This window comes from Suncus etruscus, chromosome 17 (genome assembly GCF_024139225.1).
Source record: "Suncus etruscus isolate mSunEtr1 chromosome 17, mSunEtr1.pri.cur, whole genome shotgun sequence".
Lineage (NCBI taxonomy): Eukaryota > Metazoa > Chordata > Mammalia > Eulipotyphla > Soricidae > Suncus > Suncus etruscus.
Window position 1 is genome coordinate 40,225,344 of NC_064864.1, and position 23,257 is coordinate 40,248,600.

The window sequence follows — 23,257 nt, forward strand, 5'->3', positions numbered from 1 at the left end:
CAAGCTTTATCAAATACCTACCTCTGAGACTTGATTTTGAGGGTATTGGGGAGGGGAGAAAAAAATACTGTACACTGTTTTAGGGCAGATTCACAAGGTGCAATTGATATAAAAAACATTCTCAGTTCCTGTCGTTCAGGGCATTGATATTATTTCCTCATGTGCAGGGCATCCTGAAATTTGGTGCTGGTGTATCGGGCATGAAAGCCTTTCTTGTTGATGGTGTCATCTGTGTGGAATCGAATCATTAGAGAATCTCCTGCAGAGTAGATTTCTTCCGGTGGCTGGGAAAAAGAAAAGAAACTTTGAGGGATTTTATAGTTTGAGCTGGAGTTTAAGACAAGATGAAGAGACAAAATGAGGTGGAGAGATTAGCTCAAACAGTTATAGTGGATATTCTGAATGTAGAAGGCCCAGGTTTGATCTCAGCAGCACATAAATTCCCCTGAACACTGTCAGAAAAACCCCTGAACTTTAATGCTAAATCATTATGTCCAAAAAACTAATGTCCCTGCCATAATAAGATGTGGTACAGACACAGAGTGAGTGCATACTGTTGGGAAAAGGGCACCCATGGATTGCTTGATGCAGATGTCTTCAAACCACAATCTGACTGCTCAAAGTGTACTGTCTGCAATGTGAGTAAATGAGTCATAGCTATAAAGTATTTCAAACTGTGGGCTCCAGGTATACCAAGCTGTAGAGCACCCATTGTGACCAAATTTGGAGGCCTAAAATGAGGTCAGAGTTTGGGCCAATGTTCTAAGTACAAAATGGAAGCTGTAGTTGTTTTGTTTTTTCATAGACTGGCCTGGTGGTTGATGGACGACACTATTATCTGTTAGATCCTGGGGGGCCCATCATCAAGTTCCCACACATTTCACTGCTCAGGATCCTTGAAGGTTTCCCTTTATATGTGGACTTCACAGTCTGAAATACTTTTCAGGTGTGCCTCATTTTATCCATCTCAAGGATATTGCACTTTGTGTAGATTGAGGGCTTTGAGGACACAATGTATTGAGTAAATCAATGGGTGCCCTTTTCTCAACAGCATGCACTTACTTTGTGTTTGCATCACATCTGATTATTGGGGTGAATACTGTTTTCTTAGAAATAAAGCTTTTAAAATTGATCATAACTAAATACCCAAGCCAAAGTCAATAACAATAGGATCAAGACAACCAAATGATAACAAGCTAAACAGAAAATGGACCTGTTACACTAGTAGGCCAGGGGCAAAGGGTGGAGGTATTAAGTGTATGCTGGGAACTATGGCAGAGGGAGGTCAACACTGGTGGTGGGAATGGCCCTAATTCACTGTCAACATATGCCCTGAAATATAACTATGAAGAATTTGTAATTCATAATAGTCTCGATAAAAAAATAAAAAAGAAAGAAAGCTTTTGTAATGCAGCCTAGAGTCAACAAGACTTTCATACACAGTGGCAGAATCAAGTATGTATGAGACTCTCTTTTCAGTAGTGATTGTAGTGCTAAAGCATTACATAATTGCAGGCCCAGTTAAGCTCATGCTTCAGAACTGAACCCAGAATATAGGCAAGAGCTCGATTTTATAGACTATCTGATGAGGGATGGAGCATTTGCAGGCAGTTGGCACTAAAGCACAGAAGTAGGAATTCCAAGCACACTATCTTGCAAAGCAGTGTCTGCACAACTTCAAGGACATGAGCACATTGGGAGAATGTTCCCAGGTTACCAAGGTTACAAAGAGAGATGACAACCACCTCAAGGACATCCCAAATGCTCTTCAGGGTTCTTTTATGTCACCCAGACTCATCTATCTATGGGCAACTCTTGCTCTCTGGTGTTAGCTTGTTTGAAATACGTGCAGGGGGCTCTTCCCCTGATTGTTAAATACAAAGACAACACTCTAAGTCCAGTCAACAATAAAGCTGCCTGCTCTGAAGATGGAGGAAAGGGAAGAACAAGGGGCCTAACTGGGTGGTAGCTAGCATGCCGCTGCCAGAGGGGGACCAGATCCCTGTCCTGATCTCTGAACCATATGCCAGTCCCAGTGCCAGGCAATGATGGTGGCCCAGAAGAAGTGAGCATGAGACCAAAAGGATGAGCTGGAGCAGAACTATTCCATTAATAAGGGAACCATCAATGACTTCCACAGCTGTTTGGTTTTTGTTTGGGGAGCAAATTGAGAACACATAGACAGGAAAAAAAGATCATTCTTTTCTTAAAGTCTAGAGTTCACATACAAATGGAAAGAAGTAAATTCTCTGCAAAAGCAGGTAAGTCCTCAAAGGGAAATCCTCTTGAGTGGAAATGTTGCCATTTGCAGTGGGTCTGGGCACACTTCTCTCCCTCTATCTCCTCTTTCCACGACCTCTTCCCTCTTTGAATCAGTAGTCAGAGGTACTCAAAGTTATCTGCCTCAACACAACCTTTTCAGAAATCTATAGATATGGATGAATGGCTAGCTAGCTAGATCACTCAGTATCTCCCTGAGAATGTGTCATATTTAAAGAAAAATACCTTCAATCGCACAACTATCCATCTGGATCATTCCAGTACCCTCCAGATTGGTAATTGTTACTATGAATAAGCCTTCTGGGGCAGCTAGTAAGAGCCAGGGAGCAATCCTAGAGTGGCAAGCCCCACCACCACACACACATACACTCACATACATGAATTCCCCTGTGGCCCACCCCCACCACTCACCCCAGAGCCACAAAAGCGGCCGAGCCTGGGTGCGGTGCTGTCATAGCCATCATAGGCCTCCATGTAGTCATAGCCACAGTCAGCCTCCTCCTCTACCTCGAAGGTCTGGAAGATGAGCTCCACGCCATAGCCGTCCTCTGCCATGATCACCCAGTCACAGTGTGCCTGGCTTGGGTAATTGTTGTCCCCAAATTGAGCATGGGAATAAAGCTCTTTGGTCTGTACCTCCGCCTTCAGCCGACCACCACACTCTGCAGCAGAGAGAGAAGCCCAAAGCGTACACCACCAGCTTCATAGGCAGAGAAAGGGGACCAGCAAGACTCATTAGCCCTCTCACAGATGAGTAACCAGAGCTCATCCACATCACACCCATTGGGCTGCCCTTAGGTAACATAAATCTCACAATCTCAGGCTATCCCACAGGAAGCCTCAGGGAGACAAGTTCCAGAATCCATGTCTGACTTGTTAGGAGTTTGCCAACAGAGGGAACCAAAGCACATCAGACCTGCTTATTGGGGTTAACCCTTACACCTCAGAAAGGCTGTATTTGAGAGGACCAAAGGAAAATGTTGAGATGAGGGATCACAGACCAGTGTCTCATTCTGGAGTGTCTTATTTTCTGGAGTAAGACATCCCAGTTACTAGGACAGTAACTCTTGTGAGGCTGAGCCATACACAGTCTTAGGTCCTGGGGAACTTGGTATGATGGACAAATGAGGCTATTCAGAGATTAGAAAGGCCCAGAAATTCCAGAGCCAGGTTCTCTCACTAGTGCTCTGTGATTTGTTCCCTCCCATTCTCCCTCCACCTCCTCCAATTCCCCTGGTGGCTCACCTTCTTCTGTCTGGAGCACCCCTGGCACAGTACTAGCTGCCTACCAGCATCACGGACTGATTAGCCCTGACACTAAGGAATCTTCTGGGGTCCCTTGAAAAGTGGGTGCACAGAGTGGCTGTGGGAGACAGAGGCCATAGAGTCAAGTTGGGTTCAAGCTCTGTTCCGTTTATTCAAAGCAAAAGGTAGAATATTTATACTCAATTTCTTGACAAGTCATAATTTTCAGACAAACCTAATTTACAAAAAAAGGCACAGGGGCAAGTTATTTGAGGCATATTCTGACTCAGGGAAGTATTGCTTTTGAAGCTGTTTTTTGCTAATCTGAGGTCCCTAACCAGCAAGGTCAGTTTGCCTGTGACTAATATTGTTTTGGTCTTATTCTAGTTTATGCATTCAAAACTGGGCCCTGAAATGTTAACCCTTGATATAAATGCATATAGGCTAACAAAAAAAACTAGATTTGAGAGTGAATAATTATTCTGTAAGACTAAATGAAAGTACTTGAATCTATGCAAATGTTCCTCATGTGTTTATCAATCTGAGGACTCTTTAAGAGAGGCTCTAAGGAAAGTGAGTAATAGTTATTAGATAAAGAATATTTGAATCCATGTAAATATTAAATATCATTAATCTTTAAAATGTCAGCTTAATTTATGTATCAATTAATTTTTATGCTACATCCCCTTTTTTCCTGACAGACAACCAAGGTTTTTCAGGGCCCTAATGCCTGTGAGTACAGATTATTCTCCAAGCTTCCTTTCTTACAGGTGTTACTTTTTCAAATGTCCTCTCTGTAAGTAAAGGCAGCTTTGAAAAGATCCTGCAATAATAGTTTTGAAAAGACCTCTCTCAGGTACTTAGGGCCTTTTTAAACTTGGTCCCTTTTTAGGTCTCAGGGTCTGTTTATACAGGGGGTGTAGCATAGCCTGTCTGTTCCTGCCCAACATAGACTCCTAGCTCCACTCATTCATGCTCCAGCTTACATTCCTGTCCAGACTGAGTGAACATGTGGGGATTCAGAATACCTGAGATGAGAAGAATAAATAAGAGGGCCTAAGGGGCCAGAGAGATGGCATGGAGGTAAGGCATTGGCCTTTCATGCAGAAAAATGGTGGTTCAAATCCCAGCATCCCATATGGTCCCTCCAGCCTGCTAGGAGTGATTTCTGAGCATAGAGCCAGGAGTAACCCCTGAACACTGCTGAGTGTGATCCAAAAACCAAAAAAAAAAAAAAAAAAAGTGGGCCTAGAGCAGGGGCTGTGTCCCTTATCCATCTGGCCATGCCCTGTTCCCTTCTCTACCTTTACTAACTTGATGGATAAGTTACAAGCACAGCATTTTCCTCCAAAGGCCCATATAAAGCACCTGACATTTGCCACAGAAGAGGATAGGGGAGATACACTTCTGTTCTGGAATCAGCCCTCAGAGAGGGAAAGAATCTACTCAAGGCTACAGATTTCTGGGTGTCTCAGAACAGAGGGAATGTGAACAAACCTTTCAAAGATCAGGCAGTTGGTGGAGGGGACTTTAAGTACTGTCCACTGAGGATGAGAAACAGACCTACCTGTCCCACGGTATGGCTCATGCTATATTCTAAGGGTCCATTTTCTTGCCCATCTCCCCAAATGGGCAAAGTATACTGGCTGCTTTCCCTGGCCGCCTACCTGTGCTGTGCTGTGCCTGGAAACCCCTCCTCTGCACAGAGGCATCCGAGTGAAACCTGATGAGCAGGCTGTTGCCAGACGCCACCACTGGATCAGGCTTCTTGCTGCCACAGAAGCGGCCCAGGATGGGGGCCAGGATGTCGGGCCCGTCGTACAGCTCCACATGGTCATAAGCACATTCTTGGTGCTGCTCAATCTCAAACTCATTGAACGTCTGGGAAGGAGAAAGTGAAGGGTGAGGCAAGGTTTCACTCTGGAGCCCCAATTGACTATACTCCTCAAGCCATGTGGGGTGAGAAGCGCCAGGTGTGGTGGCAGCAGTAGTCAAAAATCTTTCAGTCCCCATGAACAGAAAGTGGCTCAGAGAGCTAAGCTGACACCCCACTGCCGTCCCCACTGAACCAGGCTTGCAAGATCGTATCTGTGATCCTGGGACGCTCATACTCGTCCTCAGCTTCTCACACAAGACTCTATAAACAATTCCCAAATCCCCCCTCACTGAAACCTCATGAATCTGTGCTTTGTCTACCAACTGAATCTCACTTCACAACTAAGGAAACTGAGGCATAGTTCAGCTGATTTGACTAAGGACACACACTGGTGTGGCTAGGTCAGAGCCAGGAGGTCAGGCTCCATTGCTCCTGCCCTGACCCCTGTGCTAGACAGTGGGAGCTAGGAGAACAAATGGTATCAGGAAGCAGGGGAGTAGCCTGTTGCACTTCTGCATCCTCAGAGTGGCTAATGCGCCTTGAGCATTTTTTTAGGCAGAGATCTGTGAAATTTTAAATTCTAATAATGCTATGAGGGAGACTATGATTGTTCTCCAGTGAGCTTTAAGGGAATCTGAGTCTCAGGGAAACTGAGTGAACTGCCCCAGCTTCACATAAAGAGGACAAGGTTGAACTGGCCCCCAACAAGTTTGATTTCTACCCACCCCCAAACCATCATTGTATTACCTTCCTAAGAGGGTGTACTACACATCCCAGTTTCATTGTAAAGCCCCTAAGAGGACCTTCTTAGGTTCAGAGCAGATGACTGGCCAATAGCCTATTGATGACTACAAAGGATAGAGACAAGGTGAGAGGGGAAAATGTTCTTTGAAGCAGTAGCAAATGACAGTACAGGAAGAGAGATCATTAGTTGGGATTGGATGGGGGCTGTAGGGCTGGGAGAAGCACAGAAAGCACAGAAGGGCAGTTCTCATGGGCAGGACAGACATGCTTGAAGTAGGTAAACCAGCCTCACCTGAGAGAAAGGCTGCTGGTGGCAGGGCCAGTGACAAGGGTCAGGACTGGAACAGAAAAGGGGCAGTGCACCAATGGGAGTGTGTCAGTTGGCCATGGAGATGCAAGATCCCAAAGGTCCAGGGGTCACTGATGCTCGACCCATGTAGTATCATGAAGGATCCAACTCTTTTGGGGGTGGGGCCACACCCAGTAATGCTTAGGGCTTACTCCTGGCTCTGCACTCAGAGATTATTCCTGGGTTCTGGGAATTGAAGCTGGGTTGGCTTCATGCAAATGCTCTACCTGTGGCATTTCCCTAACTCTTTTTTTCCCCTAACTCTTATTCTCTTTGGAAAAGACAACATATAACCACTGTACCCATTATGCACTTCCTAATGAAGCTTAAATAATTCTAATACAGGACCAAGAATAAAAATGTAGGATTTACAGGTCAGTTTTATCAAACATTCAGAGATTTACTTCCATCGATCCTTAAACCTTTCAAAACATAAAAAAAAAACAAACCCAGAAACCCTTCCTACTACCTTCTACAAAGCTAACATTACACTGATACCCATAGCCAACATAGATACAATCAAAAGAGAAAATTTCAGACTTTTCAGACTAAACTCCTGATGAACAGTGATGCAAGCCAGATACAACAGCACATTTTAAAAAAAATCATATATCATGACCAAGTGGGTGATGCAAGGATGGTTCAATATACTCAAATCAACATCATATATCACATTAGTAAAAGAAAAGATAAAAATTATGTGATCCTTAATCAATGCAGAGAAAGCTTTTTAACAATATACAACACCCATTCATAAACAAAGCCATTAACAAAATAGCATTGGAAGAAATCCTCCTAGAGATAGTAACAGCTATGTATAGTCTATAGATAATATTATTTTTTTTGGTTTGGTTTTTGTTTTTGGGCCACACCCAGTAATGCTCTGGGATTACTCTTGGCTATGTACTCAGAAATTGCTCCTAGCTTGGGGGACCATATAGGACGGTGGGGATCAAACTGAGGTAAGGCAAAGCCCTACCACTGCTCTATCACTCTGGCCCTGACAATATTATTCTTAAAGGTTAAAAACCAAAAGTATTCACACTGAGGTCAGCTTTATAACAGATTTATAATAGGTCATGCACCAGGCTAGGATGTCCATTGTCTTCACTCTTATTCAACATCGTATTAGAAGTCCTAGCAATACCAATCAGGCAAGTGAAGATGAAATAAAAGGTATACAAACTGAAAAAGGAAAGTCAAATATCTATATTTTCAGATGGCATGATGATATACATTGAAGACCTAAAATGTCCACAAAAGAGATCCTAGAAACAGTCAACCAATATAGTGGAGAGGTCAACTACAAAGTCAATACCAAGAATCAGTTGCATACCTAATGAATCAGAGAAGAAAGAGATGAAAATGCCTTTCCCATTTCTAACAGTATTTAAAAACATCAACTACCTAGGAATCAACTTAACAAAAAATGTGATTGACCTATACCAACAAAACGTCAAAAAATTAGGAAGAAATTGGAAAAAACCTAAGAAAATGAAAAAAACATTCTATGCTTGTGGATTGGAAGGATCAATGTTATCAAAGTGAGTATCTTATATAAATTATTATACAGAATCAATGCCAATCCTCTCCAAATTCATACAATATTCTTCAAAGCTTTATAACAATTATAAAGTTTGTATGAAATCATAAAAGATCCCAGATAACCAAAACCATACTGAAAAACAAGAAAAACTGGGCAGCATTTCGTTACCTAACCTAAAGCTATACTACAAAGCTATAGTAACCGGAGTAGCATGGTATTGGAACAAAGACAGACTTTCTGACCAATGTATCAGAATAGAACATCCAACATCAAACTCCCAAATATATGGTCAACTCATTTTTGACAAAGGAGCTGAGAACATGAAATGGAATAAAGACAGCCTCTTTAGCAAATGGTGTTGGGACAATTGGACAATATAATGTGTAAGAAATTAAAGCTGAATCCATATCTTACACCTTACACAAATGTCAACTCAGAGTGGATCAAAGACCTTGCAATAATACCTGGAACTATAAAGTAAGTACATTGAAGAAAACATGCAGAATGCTCTAAGACCTAGACCTCATAATTTTCAAAGATATGCTGCCAATTGCAAAGGCTACAAAATCAAAACTAAATAAATAAGACTATGTCAAACTATAAAGGTCCTATATGGTAAAAGAAACAAAGGCTGGGGCCGGAGAGATAGCATGGAGGTAAGGCATTTGCCTTTCATGCAGGAGGTCATCGGTTCGAATCCCGGCGTCCCATATGGTCCCCTGTGCCTGCCAGGAGCAATTTCTGAGCCTGGAGCCAGGAATAACCCCTGAGCTCTGCCGGGTGTGACTCAAAAACCACAAAAAAAAAAAAAAAAAAAAAAAAAAAAAAAAAAAGAAACAAAGGCTAAAATTTAAATATAGCTAATCAAGTGGGAGAAAATTTCACTCAACACATAAGATTGAGTTGATATCCAGAATAAACAAAGAATTAACAAAACCTCAAAATCTAAAGAGCCCCCCCAAAGGGGAAAGGAAATGAAATGAACAGATACCTCTTTAAGGAAGACAAACAGATGGCCAACTGATGGCCATATAAAAAAATGCTTATCATCACTTATCATTAGGAAAATCCAAATCAAGATGACAATGAGATAGCCTCTTACACCAGTGAGGATGACACATATCAAAAATATTGAGAACAATCTGTGTTGGTGCAAATGTGGTGAAAAAGGAATTCTTATCCATTGCTGATGGGAATATTGTCTGGTTCAACCCTTACAGAAAACAATTATGGAGGGTTCTCAGTAAACTCAGAAATTCTAATTTTGGGTATCTCCAGGACAGAAAAACATTCAAAAGTACATATGCACACCACCACTCATAATAGCACCCAGTACAATATCTAAGAGATGGAATCAACCTAGATGTTCAAATACAGATGAGTGAAACATGAAGTTGCACACATATATACAACAGAATATTACATACCTACATACATGTAGGTAATTATGCAATCATGCAATTCATTGCAACATGGATCGAAGCGGAAAATACATATTAAATGAAGCCAGAAGTAGGATATATACAGGATGATATAACTTACAAATGGTATTTAGAAAAAGCACATAAGGGAATGCAATGGTTTAAATGGGGGTTGCCTAGAACATTCTTAGCCCCAAAGTATAACAAGGAGAAGGAAAGAAATAGAGTGGTGGGGGAGAAAGACAGATGTGAAATAACAGAGGACAGGGTCAAGGGGATTCACCTTAACACTGATGATGTTAAGGAAGATCAGAACTAAATATCCAAACCATGGAGTCAATACACTGAAATCATGATTGCAGGCTGTGGAAGTTTGGGGGGGGCGGTAATAGGATGGATTCTGGAAACATTTGTGGAGAGAGATTGACACTGGTGGTGGGACTGATGCTGAAATACTGCATGTCTAAAACTCAACTATGAATAATTTTGTAAATCACAATGCTTTAAATAAAAATAAATTTAAAAATACATAAACCTATTGGAGGAGGCTGGGTTGATAACTCAGGGGTAAGGGCATATGCTTTGCATGAGTAAGTTTGATCCTCAGCACTTCATAGTCCCTTGAGCACTGGTAGGATGATCTAAGCATCGACCTTTCAATCATGGGCTGCCTGTTGCCAGGATTGGTTCCCAGAATCCCCTGAGCACTTCTTGGGAGGATATCTAACACTTAAAAGTTAAATAAGAAACCTATTACATATATTTATGTTTGTGGGATGAATTTAAGATCTGGGCTAACTCTGGCCACTGTAATTGCTTGCTTTAGTTTTTTGTTTGTTTTGTTTTGTTTTTGTTTTTGTTTTTTACTGCTGTACACTGCAAAAGATCTCTGCCTTTTATGGCAACTATCAAGGTATAGCCTGAGCATATCTCTAATTAAATTTGCAAGCCCTCAATCCCAGAGGGCGCCATTTCACCACCAGTTAATGGTGCCATTGCCAACACTGCCAGCAGATGGCAGTCTTGGGGAGGGAATGCCTGCTCTTACCATTTCCAGTCACTTCACCCAAAATTTGACAGCCTGACGAGAGGGACTGTGGCAGGAAGGATTAAACACCAAGTAGCCAGGTCCCTGGTAGGGGCACACTGTGGTTAGAGGCCCTCTGTCTACTCTATCCCTTGATACTCAGCCCAGGGAGCCTGATCACCATCAATTCTCCACACTCTCACCAATCAACAGGCAATTTCTTTGTTCCCTTGCAATCTCCCTGTGATGCTTTACTGGTTTCAAACTCGAGTCAGAATAACCCCTTCAAATGCTATTGAGACCATAACTTTCCCACAGGAAATCAGATTTGTTCAACTTCCAAGATAGTGAATCTCAAGAGACTCTTCACGTCTTTGAAATAACCGCATATGTGGGGAGAATGTCATTTGCCAACCACATTATAAACTTACATACAGAGAATTTCCAAGAAAAGCTGGAAGATATATATTTGAATCCGAGAGTGAATTAGCATAAGGAATTTAATCTCCTACAGTGAACTGAATAAAAGTAATGGAAGAACATGAATATAAAAGAATCTAGTTCAGAAATCTGAGTGAAAAACATAAATATTTTCCCTGTGCATATACATATGTAATTATTTTGCCTAGAAAATTTCTAAAAGAGTCACATGAAAATGCCCAGAATGCTTGTTTTTGGAGGGGAAGCGAGAAACTTTTAATTTCTACTTTCCAATCCTCTTGCACTGATTTTTATCTCTTCCCATCCCTAGTTACTTTGTGAAAGATTAAAATATAACATGTGAAGTGCCAGAGACATAGTATAGTGGGTAGGGAGCTCACCCTACACGTGGCCAACCTGGGTTTGATCCCTGGCATTCTATATGATCCCCTATGTACCTGAGTACAGAGCAAGGAGTAACCCCTAAGTGTCACTGAGTATGGCCCAAAAACCAATGAAATTCAAAAAAAAGTAACGACTGAATTTCAAGCACCTAGAGATGGAGATGGTGGGTTCCTTCTGGTGTCAACAAGCAGGTGCTATTAGCAAGTTATTCTTACCCATCACCCTGGACTTTGTTTAATAGCCATGTAAGAGGCTTGGCCTTCCTTAGTATCCCCACTTCCCACATAGTGCAACTGAGTCCTGCAAGCACTGGTTGAGAAATTTCCCAAATCTCATAGTTGGGACATGGGACAGTGGAGTCTTAAACTTGTATCTGCCTGATCTCAAAGTTCATGTGACCCATAAATGAGGAAAGTGACTCACAAGTTTCACCCTGTGACCTGCAGTTGAAGAGATGTTCCAGGTACACTCCCTCCGGCTGGGGTACTTATCAGGCCAGTTGGGGCTTGCCAGGGTCCCCTCTGCACTGCTGATCTTGTGTGCACAGCCAGCTGGTGGGGTAGGGTAATATGGGGAGGGAGATAGACAGAGACAGAGAAAGAGAGAGAAAGAGACAGAGAGACACACACAAAGAGAAATGTCACTCATTTGTGACTAGCCTCAGAGGCTTTTTAAAAGAATCTTTTCCTTGCATCTTACCTGATGCATGGTTATTAGTAAGGGTGGGTCCAGGGGTCAGCCTGAATCAGGTATCATTCATCTGGCTAAATATTTCATTGATGTATTTGGCTTTGTTGTCCTGCTACACATGGGTCAGGAGCCAGACCTTTTTTCTTATCATAATTCACATTGTGGCTATTAGCAAAAATCAGTAGTTAAGACCACAAATGAACCTGTTTATTTATAGGTCTTGGTTTTATCGCCACAAGCTGTGAGACTCTGGGTACTTCCATACCATACTTGGTGTTCTTGTTTATAAAAAAAGAACTAACTTGGTAGGCTGATCCATAGGTTAAATGAAATAATGATATAAAAGGCTTTTAGCAAGTGCTAACAGGTCTCCTCAGGGACCAGGGAGATAATGCAGTATAGAGGAACTGTCTTGCCCATGCGAGTCCTGGATTCAATTCTTGGCACCATGATAAATAAATTTTTATTGGCATTTTGGGCTGGAGATCAAAGTCCATAGGCTGAGAGTAGGCTCATGGTCCGATGAGCACCACCAGGTGTGGCCCCCAAAACCATAAATACCAAACAAAAATCTCCTTGTTCAGAGAACAAGCCTTCTATTTCTTTTAGACTTTGAAAATAGTTTCATTTGGAGCTGGCAGATATGCCCTGATTCAGGTGCTATGAGCTGGGAGTGGATTTGTGAATGGCTCCCTGCAAAGGATTTTAGCTAGAACTGATCTTCCTTCCCATCAGGCTCTGTGCTGGGCATTTGGGAGACTCCTGCCATGGAATCCTTCCTACTTGTAAGCAAGAGGATGGCATGGTGCTGCCACCATGTGAAACAAACCAGCCCTGCAACTGAGACAGCTAGGCACTGAGGACAGAGTGGAGGTTCTGCCCCAGCCTCAGAAATTCCTCACCCCCACAAAGAACAGACATCATCAGGAGCAGCTCAGTTGCCAGGCTATCTGTACCTCCCAAGGCCACATGGAGCAAGTGGCTCTCTTTTTCTCCTCTCCTCCCTGTTTCCCTGTTTCCCTCCCCTTCTCTCTCCAACTCCTTCCCTTTTCCTCTCCTTCCCCCTTTCTCTCTCTCTTCAGCTTTCTAGACCCCCTACACAAGAGGCAAGGCTTCTTCTGACCCAGCCCCACCTCACAGGGTTCACATATTTTAATTTCCAGAATTAAAAGTTCCTTTGAGTTCTTCCAACTCAACCCAACTCATCCCGACCCTCGACCACCAAGTCCATGCACCAGGCTGCATGTGCTTCTGAAGATGGTTTAGCTCAGATGCCAGCCCATCTCCAGCTTTCAGCCAATTCAGGTGCACCAGCTCCTGCAGCTGAGGCCTGAGGGCAGTTCAGTTTCCTGCAAAAGGGCAACTCAGAAACCAGGAAGGTGCCTTCCACAACAAATGGGCATCACCTAGCTCCGTGAAGAACCCCTGGTTGCTACAGGAGCAGGGAGAGTTTGCAGGTCTGATTTTTCTATTAGACCTGCAGGTGGTAAATAGCATTATGACAAGGATAACTAACCTGTCGTGACATATATGTTAGACTAAAATGCTTTTGAGGTACTGGTTTGTGTAAATTTATTTCGAGGTACTGGCTCACAAAAATTTATTTAGGGGTGTATGTCTAGCCTCCCCTTTTGTGTGTGTGTGGGGGGGGTCACACCTGTTAGTGCTCAGGGCGTATTCCTGGCTTTGTGCTCAGGGATCACTTCTGGAGGACACTGCATGGTGCTAGGAATTTGAACCCGGTTGTGTCAAAATACAAATCAAATGCTTTAGCTCCTGTACTATCTTTCTGACCCAGACTTTCAACAGATGAAACTGGAAAAGATTTAATAATGGGCCTTAGTGAGCTGGAGATAATCATTCAAAGGGCTGAAGCACATACTTTGCATTCAAGAGCCCCCAGGTTTGATCCCTAGCACTACCTGGTCATCTGAGCACTAATGGGGTAACACCTGAGCACCTCTAGGTGTAGCCCCCAAACAAACAGAAAAATAACTGACCTTAGTAAACAAAGTGACCCAGCAAGGAAAAAGTAGAACCAAGACTGAAGGTAGGTAGAGTCTGCATTTGGAGCACTACTAACTCAAGAGCACACCTGAGTCCCAGTCACAGGAAGGGTGGGAGTGGGGGAAACAGAGGCTGGTGGGGAAGGGCATGCTCCACTCTCACCCTCTTTGCAGTCATGCCCATTCTCGTGGAGCCGGAAGCCATTTTTGCACTGGCACATATAGCTCCCGAATGTGTTGACACACTCGTGCTGGCAGCCACCGTTGTCCTTGGCACATTCGTCCTTGTCTGGGGAGACAGACAGGCATTCCTAAGAGGAATCACTGACCTGGAAGTGCCCCTTGCTGCTCAGGACCCACTGAAAGGATCTCCTCCCAGATCTATCCCCAAGTGCCCACTCAGGTATCTTCCTTCTGGGGAGAGGGTCCCTAAGTCTCTGATTTCTTAGGAATATTTTTGGTTCTGATATATACGAAATTTTCTATCCCCTAAACAACTTTTTACTCCTCTCTCTTTTTTTCTTCTCCTCTCTCTTAATCTCTATCTCTTCTCTGCGCCTCTTCTTGTCAAAAACAAAGATTCCTTAAATTATAAATAAACAATGAGGACTATGCAGTAGCAAGTATCTGCTCTGATCGAGACACTGACCCCAAGTGCTTCCATTCATCTGCCTTAGTTCTCACACAACCTTAAGTAAGGAGGTCCCCAGGCTCCCATTTGACAGGTAAGGAAACTGAGGCTGCAAATGCCCCAGGGCACTGTGAGCTAGGCTGTGTTCCTACCCTGGCACCCCCACCCCCGCTCCCACTGTATGTGCAGAGTGTGGGGCCCCGCCCTAACCCACTTCTTTCAGCTATGCTGACCTGGACCTCAGGGCTCAGTTGCCTCACTGAGGCCTAGAACGTGCCAGGCAGAGTCCAGCATGGTGCGATGGTGGAGGGACATGGGAAGAAGTAAATCTTGTAGCAGGCAAACATGACCTGTCAGAGCGAGCCCAAGCTTTTCCAAGACTGTAAACTGTAAGCCTTAATGTTGTAGTCACGGTGGTGACTACAGTGGGAGCCATCAAGGCTATCAACCATCTCCTTGGCTCAGTCTAACACCACTGAGGACCAAGTTCCCTCCCGCTTCCACTGTACAATAACTTCAGGGGTGCTGTTTGCAGCCCTGCTGTTTGCATCTGCTGCTGAACATGATGTTTTAGCGAAAAACATTTAACATTAAATGAGCTCTTTAAGAAGAGAGGTACAGGGATTTAGCTCAGGGTAGAGCTCAGGCCTTGCAGGTGTGAAACCCTGGTTCCCACCTCCTTCCTGTACAGAGAGCAAAGAGCAGTAAAGGATAATGTTCCTCGGCAGTGGGAAGCAGGCGAAAAGCAATGATCCTCTCAGAGCCCTGAGGGGAAAAGCCCTGCCCTTCCATGATTTCCACACCATAGGCTGGAAAGAATTGCTTGGCGGGTGAGGTTTTTTGCCTGGCTGGTGTTTTTGTTTGTTTGTTTATCTTTTGGGGTTTTTTTTTTTTTTTTTTTTGGCTGCAACCAATGACACTTAGAGGTTATTCCTGGCTCTGACATCAGAAATTACCCCTAGCAGGTTCAGGGGACTACATGGGATGCTGAGGATTGAACCTTGGTCAGCTGCATGCACTGCAAACACCCTACCTTCTGTGCTATCCCTTCAGCCCCATCTGGCAGGTGTTTGGAGCATGATTTGTGCTTTGCTATGCAGCCCTATAAATACCACTACAGGCTCCAAAGTCTGCAGTTACCGGCTATTCTAGTAACTGGCTGCCCCTTTCAAGTGGATAGCCCTGAGGGGCAGAGCTGGAGCAAGTTGAGATGGGGGAACAGAAGCCCTAGAGCCCCACTCTCACCCCGCTATGGTCTCGCTTCCAAACCAGCACACCTGAGAAGAAGTGGGCCCGGAAGCCGCGTTTGGAGACGGTGCTGTCAGACTTGAACTCCACACGCATGTTGTTGCCCTGAGACGTGATGACCTCGGGGGTTTCAGAGCCACAGAACTTGCCCTGCAGCCTGGCATCCGAGGAGAGGCCGCTACGCACTTCCACGAAGTCATACTTGCATACCTGCAAGGCAGCTCCGTGGGGATCATAGGCCACAACACCCCCTTCCCCTGCAGCACCCTTCCTGAGCACAGCAGCCTTCCAGCTGGCCAGAAGGACTCAGCTTGGTCCACCCACTTACTGACATCCGTCCCACATCAGGGGCAGCAGCGGGACATGAGAAAGTGTCAATCTGCCAGGGCATCCACTGCTGGGATCATCCTGTGATCACCGCCATCTTCCTGGAGCCCAGCTTCTCTGCTTCCTCCCTCACCTAACACTAATACCTGTTCTGACCGCCTCCTCGACCCCCTGCCTCCTCCACTCTTGTCCTGAGTCTCCTTGGCCTGATCTGTGATGCGTGGGCTCAAGACCTGTTTGCAGAGCATGTCTGAAACAGCGACCCAAAAATAATTCCCCCAGATTCCAGGGCTCAGATAGCCAGGTGGCCTACCTGACACACACCCCCACCCATAGTTGACTCCAGCTCAGAACAAGTCCCCACACAAGCCCAAGGCACTGCAGGCCAGGAACATACATCATTGCCCTCCAGTTCAAACACTTCAAACCGCAGGGCGATGCGGTACTGAGCGGGGGCCACCACCTGCCACACGCAGTTCTTGTTGGTGGGATAGTCCTTCGGCCACCCAGGGCTGGTGATGGTTCCGTTCAGCTTGGTAATGAACCCGCCGCAGGCCACTGCAACAGGCAAACAGAGAAAGATTCATTTGGTCTTGGTTCCAGGTGACTGCAATTCCCCGCAAGCAGCAATAAGCCCTGCTGTTCTGTAAACATAGTAACTAGGCAATTGGAGCTGATTAATTCAGTGCCCTTTCTTCTAGTCTGTTCCAGTGAACAATTTGCAAGGAACAAGTTGAGAATAAGTTTTATGGGGTTTTTTTGTTTGTTTCTTTGTTTCAGGGCACACTTAGCTTTACTGAGCTTACTTCTGGTGCAGCTTGAGAAACCATATGGAATGCTTGAGAATGCCACATGCAACGCAAGTACCCTATGTACATCCCCTGGAGGGTGTCTTTACCAACTTTAAAAAATGATGAGATATTGGTGCTCGCCTATCAACCAGTGGTAGAGTTGACGACTCCATAAGGAGAAATAGAAATGTTTGCAGTTGGGCTGGAGTGATAGTACAGTGAGTTGGGCACTTGTCTTACACAAGTCCAGTTCAGATTTGATTTCCAGCACCTAAGATGGTTCCCTGAGCCTGCCAAGAGTGATCCCTGAGAGCAGAGCCCTGGGCATCATTGGGTATGGAGAAGAAGGAAGGAAGGAAGGAAGGAAGGAAGGAAGGAAGGAAGGAAGGAAGGAAGGAAGGAAGGAAGGAAGGAAGGAAGGAAGGAAGGAAGGAAGGAAGGAAGGGAGGGAGGGAGGGAGGGAGGGAGGGAGGGAGGGAGGGAGGGAGGGAGAGAGGGAGGGAGGGAGGGAGGGAGGGAGGGAGGGAGGGAGGGAAAGAAGGAAGGGAGGGAGGGAGGGAGGGAGGGAGGGAAAGAAGGAAGGGAAGGAAGGAGGGAGGGAAGGAAGAAAAATAAGGGAGGGAAGAAGAAGAAAAGGAGAGGAGGGAAGAAGGAAGGGAGGAAAAGTGGGAGGAAAGGTGGGAGGGAAGGAAGGAAGGACTGCAGCTGACTGTGTCCATTCCTGGCCTCAGATGAACAAACAGATTTATGTGATAGGTGAGGCACAGGCAGGATGGGACGTAGCACACAGACCAAGTGCTCATAAATTGTTCTTGGCTTTTGCACCCTGAGTAATTGTGTGGGTCTCACACTTTTGCTTAAGAAAAGCAGAAGCAGCAGGGTCTGGGTGGGCTCTGTCACTTGGGAAGTCCTCACACATTTGTATCTGGGAAATGACTTTCCTCTGTCACTGAGCAGCTCTTCCTCCCCCAGTGCCTGTGGACAGTCCAGCTGACCCAACTCTGTCATGCTACTTCCAAGACTTGTCCTCACCACACCTCATTCAAGATGGGAAAACACCCACCTTCACATGTCTTCTTATCAGCAGCCAACTCAAAGCCAGGGTCACAAGCACATCTGTAGCTGCCCAATGTGTTCACGCAGCGCTGTTCACAGCCACCACGGTCCAGCCAGGAACACTCATCTACCTCTGTTGGGAAGGAAGGAGACTTCAGTTAGGCCATCACAGAGCTATTTGGTCTGTCCCCCAGTGCATTCAACTTCCTGAGGTTCCCAGCAAGTGCAAATGTGGCTTCCGGTAACATCCTCTCAGGAGTCCCATGCCCACATCTCAGAATGGCAGCGACTCTATTAAGGTGGATAGATGCTCAATGGGCTGCCAGAGACATTACTTGATAGATGCCTGGGTACCATCCCTGACATGGCATGGTCCCCAAGGCACTACCTGGTGTGATCTCTGAGCACAGAGCCAGGAACATGGCAGGATGTGCCGTCCACCCACCTATATATATATATATATATATATATATATATATATATATATATATATATATATATATATATATATATATACATAGAAAAAGTGACTCGCTAGTCAGAAATTGGGCTTTTCAGAGTGAGAAGGCTCAGATTTCTGCATTCTTGGAAGATTATAGTCAGTGGCATACATATGAACAAAAATAACTTGAAGGCTCCATACCCAGCTATAAAATGGACGGTTTCTGTACCTGCCATAAATGTGGAACAACTCAGGGACAAAGGGACACTTCTTAAGATGAAAATGTTCAAGCACTCTCAAGAAAGAGAATTCAAACTGCAAGTTAGAACTTTATAAACATGAAAATGTGTACATGGAGTGGTGATCATGACAACAAATATCAGTGGTGAGAGACCACAGGAAAAAAGGCACAGGAGAGGGAGTCTAGGGAGCTGGTGAATTTGGCACAGCTAACAGCAAGAAGGCAGGTTAGCTTCCATTGAGGCCAGGAGAAACTCCTGGGCAAGTCAGCCCACACAGCGCTGAAGAGCCAAGCACTGAGTATTAGAAACAAGAGGAACAGGGCTATAGTGATAATAAAATAGGTAGGATGTTTGCCTTACATGAGGTCAACCTGGGCCTTATCCCTGGAATCTCATATAGTTCCCCTAGCCAGAAGTCACCCTTGAGAAAAGCCAGATGTGGTTCCAAAACAAAACAAAAAAGAAATGAGGGAATTTACCCTGGATGTGTGTGTGTGTGTGTGTGTGTGTGTGTGTGTGTGTGTGTGTGTGTGTGTGTGTGTGGCCAATTTATAGCACCTTTGAACCTAAAAAGAAATCATGTGGGCTGTAATCTAAGGAAGCTAGAGATCCTAGGGAAGGGACAACTAAGATCTGAATTATCTTTCTCCCCAGAAAGCTTGATCTTCACCCCCCAAAAGTGGTAGGGGAGACAAGTGAAGAGGAAGGGTTCCTAATCCCAAGAAAAAAAGTGTGGAGTCTGCATAAAATCATAACACTACAAAAAAAGTAATCAGGACATTTCAGTTGGTGAAAAGCCAAAGACATCCAGTCCTTCTATCTCCAATAGGGATCCTTTTAGTCACATTTCTTTTCTGATTGAGAGCAGCTATTTGAGGAGGCACACCTAGCAGCATTTAGGTGTTACTTCTGGCTCTGTGCTCAGAAATTGCAGGCTTGGGGGACCATATGGAATGCTGGAGATTGAACCCATGTCAGCTGTGTGCAAGGCAAATATCCTACCTGCTGGACTATCACTTTGGCCCCATCATTGAGAGCTTTTAACTTTTGCTTTGTTTTGTTTTGTTTTTTTTCGGGCCACACCCATTTTATGCTCAGGGGTTACTCCTGGGTAAGCACTCATAAATTGCCCCTGGCTTGGGGGGACCATATGGGACGCCAGGGGATCAAACCGAAGTCCTTCCTTGGCTAGCGCTTGCAAGGCAGACACCTTACCTCTAGCGCCACCTCGCCAGCCCCGAGAGCTTTTAACTTTATTTGAGGATGGGCCAGGTTGGACCACCAGAGGACCATATAATGCTCGGATTAAGCAGGGTTTAGCCACATGCAAAGCATATGCCCTAACCCCTATATTATCTTTCTGACCCTGAAGAAGACTTTAGACCCTAAGAAAAAAATATAGTCATTGCTTTTAATTTTGTTTTTTTTATTTGTTTTTGTTTTTTCTGTTTTGTTTTTGGATCATATCATGCTCAGGGGTTACTCCTGGCTCTGCACTCAGAAATCACTCCTGGCAGGCTTGGGGGACCATATGGGATGCCAGAGATCTAACCCAATTGGCCACTTATAAGCAAACACCCTACCTCCTGCAGTATCATTCTGGCCCTGTTCCTCTTATTTCTGAGAGTGTCATGGATTAAACCTGGGTTGGCTGCATGGAAGGCAAGTACCTTACCCACTACACTACTGCTCTGACCTCTTCTTGCTGCCTTTAAAAGAGATGTGTTGCTCTTTGAAAAGCTGAGGGGGGAAATATTAGCACCTTGGTCTTGCAAGCCTTTTAATTAGAAAATCACCTTTTACTCTGCCCTTTTCCAACTCAAGCTCATTTCCTCCCAATGTCCCATTGTACAATATCCCATTGTAAAATACTCATCAACTGGGGCTGGAGCAGTGGCGCAAGTGGTAAGGCGTCTGCCTTGCTGGCGCTAGCTTAGCACAGATTGCAGCTCAATCCCCTGGCGTCCCATAGGGTCCCCCAAGCCAGGAGCGATTTCTGAGCACATAACCAGGAGTAACCCCTGAGCGTCACTGAGTGTGGCCCCCCAACCCCCTAAATACTCATCAACCTCATTGCTTTTCTTTACGTAGAAGTTCAAAACTATTTGATCCTTTTACATAAACTCAAGCAATTCTTAAGAGTGATTCTTGGACTCAACAAAGGTTTAACTAGATTGGTCCATCAGAGAGGTTGGGTCGAAGAGCCATGCTCCAAGAGGGGGTCAAAGTTTTCCATGATCTCAAATAAAAGTATGAAGTCTATTAACAATCCTGTAATCACTTATCAACATGCAAGGCATCATCTTGGACATCTGCTAGAAAGTATAGACAGAGAACTGACAAGGAGATGTGGAGATGCCAGTCTTTGAAGTGAGTCAGACAGATCTGAATTGGATCTATCAGCTATTTCTTCAACAGACTGTATTATTTCACCTCTCTGAACCTTCCTCCAGCTTCTAGTGAGAATAACACTGTTTTTAAGGTAGTAGGACTGGCAGTGACATGTAAGTAGTACCAGCAGATAGAAAATCAGTTCACAATAGTTGCCACCACAGACCACAGTGGAGCTGCCTTTGAAATTCCAGTAGGTGGAACTATAAATGAGTGGGTAGAGTCAAGGACAAGATTACCTGGGCATACCTGAGCAGGTGCAAGTGGTGGAGAGGAGTGCATACTGGGAAGAGAATGGTGAGCTAAGCTAAAAAGAAAGAAAATATCTCTGAGATGGAGCTATGAAAATAAAGTGAGCAGATCAGCAAAGTCCAGAAATGAGCTAATGGTCCCAATGGGAGGGTTTTCAAGAAACTCCAGGAAGAGCCCATCAAAATAGACAAGATAAACAAGGTGGCACTGGTGTGGTGGGTGGGAGTCTAAGCCAAATATTATGGTTGTTAGGATAGATGTTAGAGGCAACGTAGATAAATAAGAATCCTTGGTGCTGTCTTCTTCACATGGCCTATAAAATGGATTTGGGTGTAAAACAAAGATCTGTTAACTTCTCCAGAGACAAGAAGGAAAGTATAGTTGGTCTAGGAAAGTGGGAGTAAAGGAATATTCCTGAGCTCTCTCCAAGAAGATCAGCTGCTGGATGGTGAAGAGTGTTTCTGAACCTCTGCTCTGTTACACCCAGTATCACCACATAGTAGTGAAGTAGCATCTACTCCAAGATAGTTTGATGTGTGCTTACACTGCACTACAGTTAAAATGAAGGCAAGTCTGGTGGTAGGAAAAATTAGAAGCATGGTTCAACTTTGCATAGTGGAAGCTTCTTTTGCTTCCATAGTGGAAGCACTGTCAATGATGTACTGCTGAAAGTAGTTCTATGTTTGAGAATTAGAACATCCAGTTAGGATTCTTAAAACTAGTTCAAAGATTATAGGAAAGAGAAGGCAGAACGCATTCCTAAACATTTCAACTCTTCAAATTCCCCATAATAGTTCATGGACACCACCTGAGATAATTTGGGTATCAAAGAGATAGTCCTCATATTCGTGGGTATGTGGAACTAAAATGAGCTAGCCCAATACTGCACTAAATACTTGCTGCTGCTTGGCCAGCAGGATCTGCAGAGGACTACCATCTGGCACCAGGAGAGGGAAGCAGAGGCCAGCTGGCATCCTGGTCAGTGCCATGTGCCAACTGGGCCCTCAGCAGAACTTACTGCCAACTGGCACCACAGAGTACCTCGGGCTTGGTCCAACTCTTTTTGCCTTTGTAGTGACTCTGCCAGTTTCCTTCACTGGAGAAGTTCTGACACGTGCATGCACTGAGCACTGTGTTTATGCAACATGGACCAAAGGACTTGTGGGAAAGAAGTTGCGAAAGAAAAGCCTAGTCTCAGGCCGGAGAGATAGCATGGAGGTAAGGCTTTTGCTTTGCATGAAGAAGGATGGTGGTTTGAATCCCAGCATCCCATATGGTCCCCTGAGCCTGCCAGGAGCGATTTCTGAGAGTAGAGCCAGAAGGAACCCCTGAGTGCTGCCGGGTATGACCCAAAAACCAAAAACCAAAAAAAAAAAGAAGCCTAGTCTCTAATCTTGTACTGACCTATATGGTACCCATTAACCCTATGTAACTATTCAACACTCAAAGGAAATTAGTCTAAACTGGGCTATGTGGTAAGTATAGGAGACACAGGATGTCTACAATTCAGTATTAAGAAAATGAAAATGGTTATTGTATGGTTGGTGTCTTTATTGCTGTGGTGCTTTTCGAGTTTTTTGTTTGATTATTTTTTTTAGTATTATTGTTATGTTTCTCCCTTTACCCCTTTCTTCTCTTAAACTGATATTCATAGCCTCTAGAAGGACTCCTCCCATTTTTTGCTTATTTGATTTTTGCCCCATTTTATTTTATTTTTTTTCTTTCCTTCAAAAAGAATCACATATTTTGAACCATCTTATTTTGCCTCACAAATTGAGGGGGAAATAATGGAGGGTACCAAGACCAGACAGTTGTATGAACATTAAGTGGAAATAAAAAATGATCAGACTTAAACACCAAATCCAAAG

General features: G+C 44.4%; 1 protein-coding gene across 1 annotated transcript in view; it reads right to left on the reverse strand.

The window, feature by feature from the left end:
• Window positions 1-23,257, reverse strand: part of TLL2 (tolloid like 2) — a 135,168-nt gene continuing 111,911 nt past the window's right edge. The window contains exons 14-21 of the mRNA XM_049790830.1: window positions 18,070-18,195; window positions 16,613-16,773; window positions 15,918-16,098; window positions 14,173-14,298; window positions 11,737-11,864; window positions 5,193-5,406; window positions 2,692-2,942; window positions 1-284 (exon numbers count right to left, since the gene is read on the reverse strand). Of these exons, the coding sequence (XP_049646787.1) occupies window positions 150-284; window positions 2,692-2,942; window positions 5,193-5,406; window positions 11,737-11,864; window positions 14,173-14,298; window positions 15,918-16,098; window positions 16,613-16,773; window positions 18,070-18,195 (1,322 nt within the window). The 3' untranslated portion in view covers window positions 1-149. The remainder of the gene's footprint in view (window positions 285-2,691; window positions 2,943-5,192; window positions 5,407-11,736; window positions 11,865-14,172; window positions 14,299-15,917; window positions 16,099-16,612; window positions 16,774-18,069; window positions 18,196-23,257) is intronic.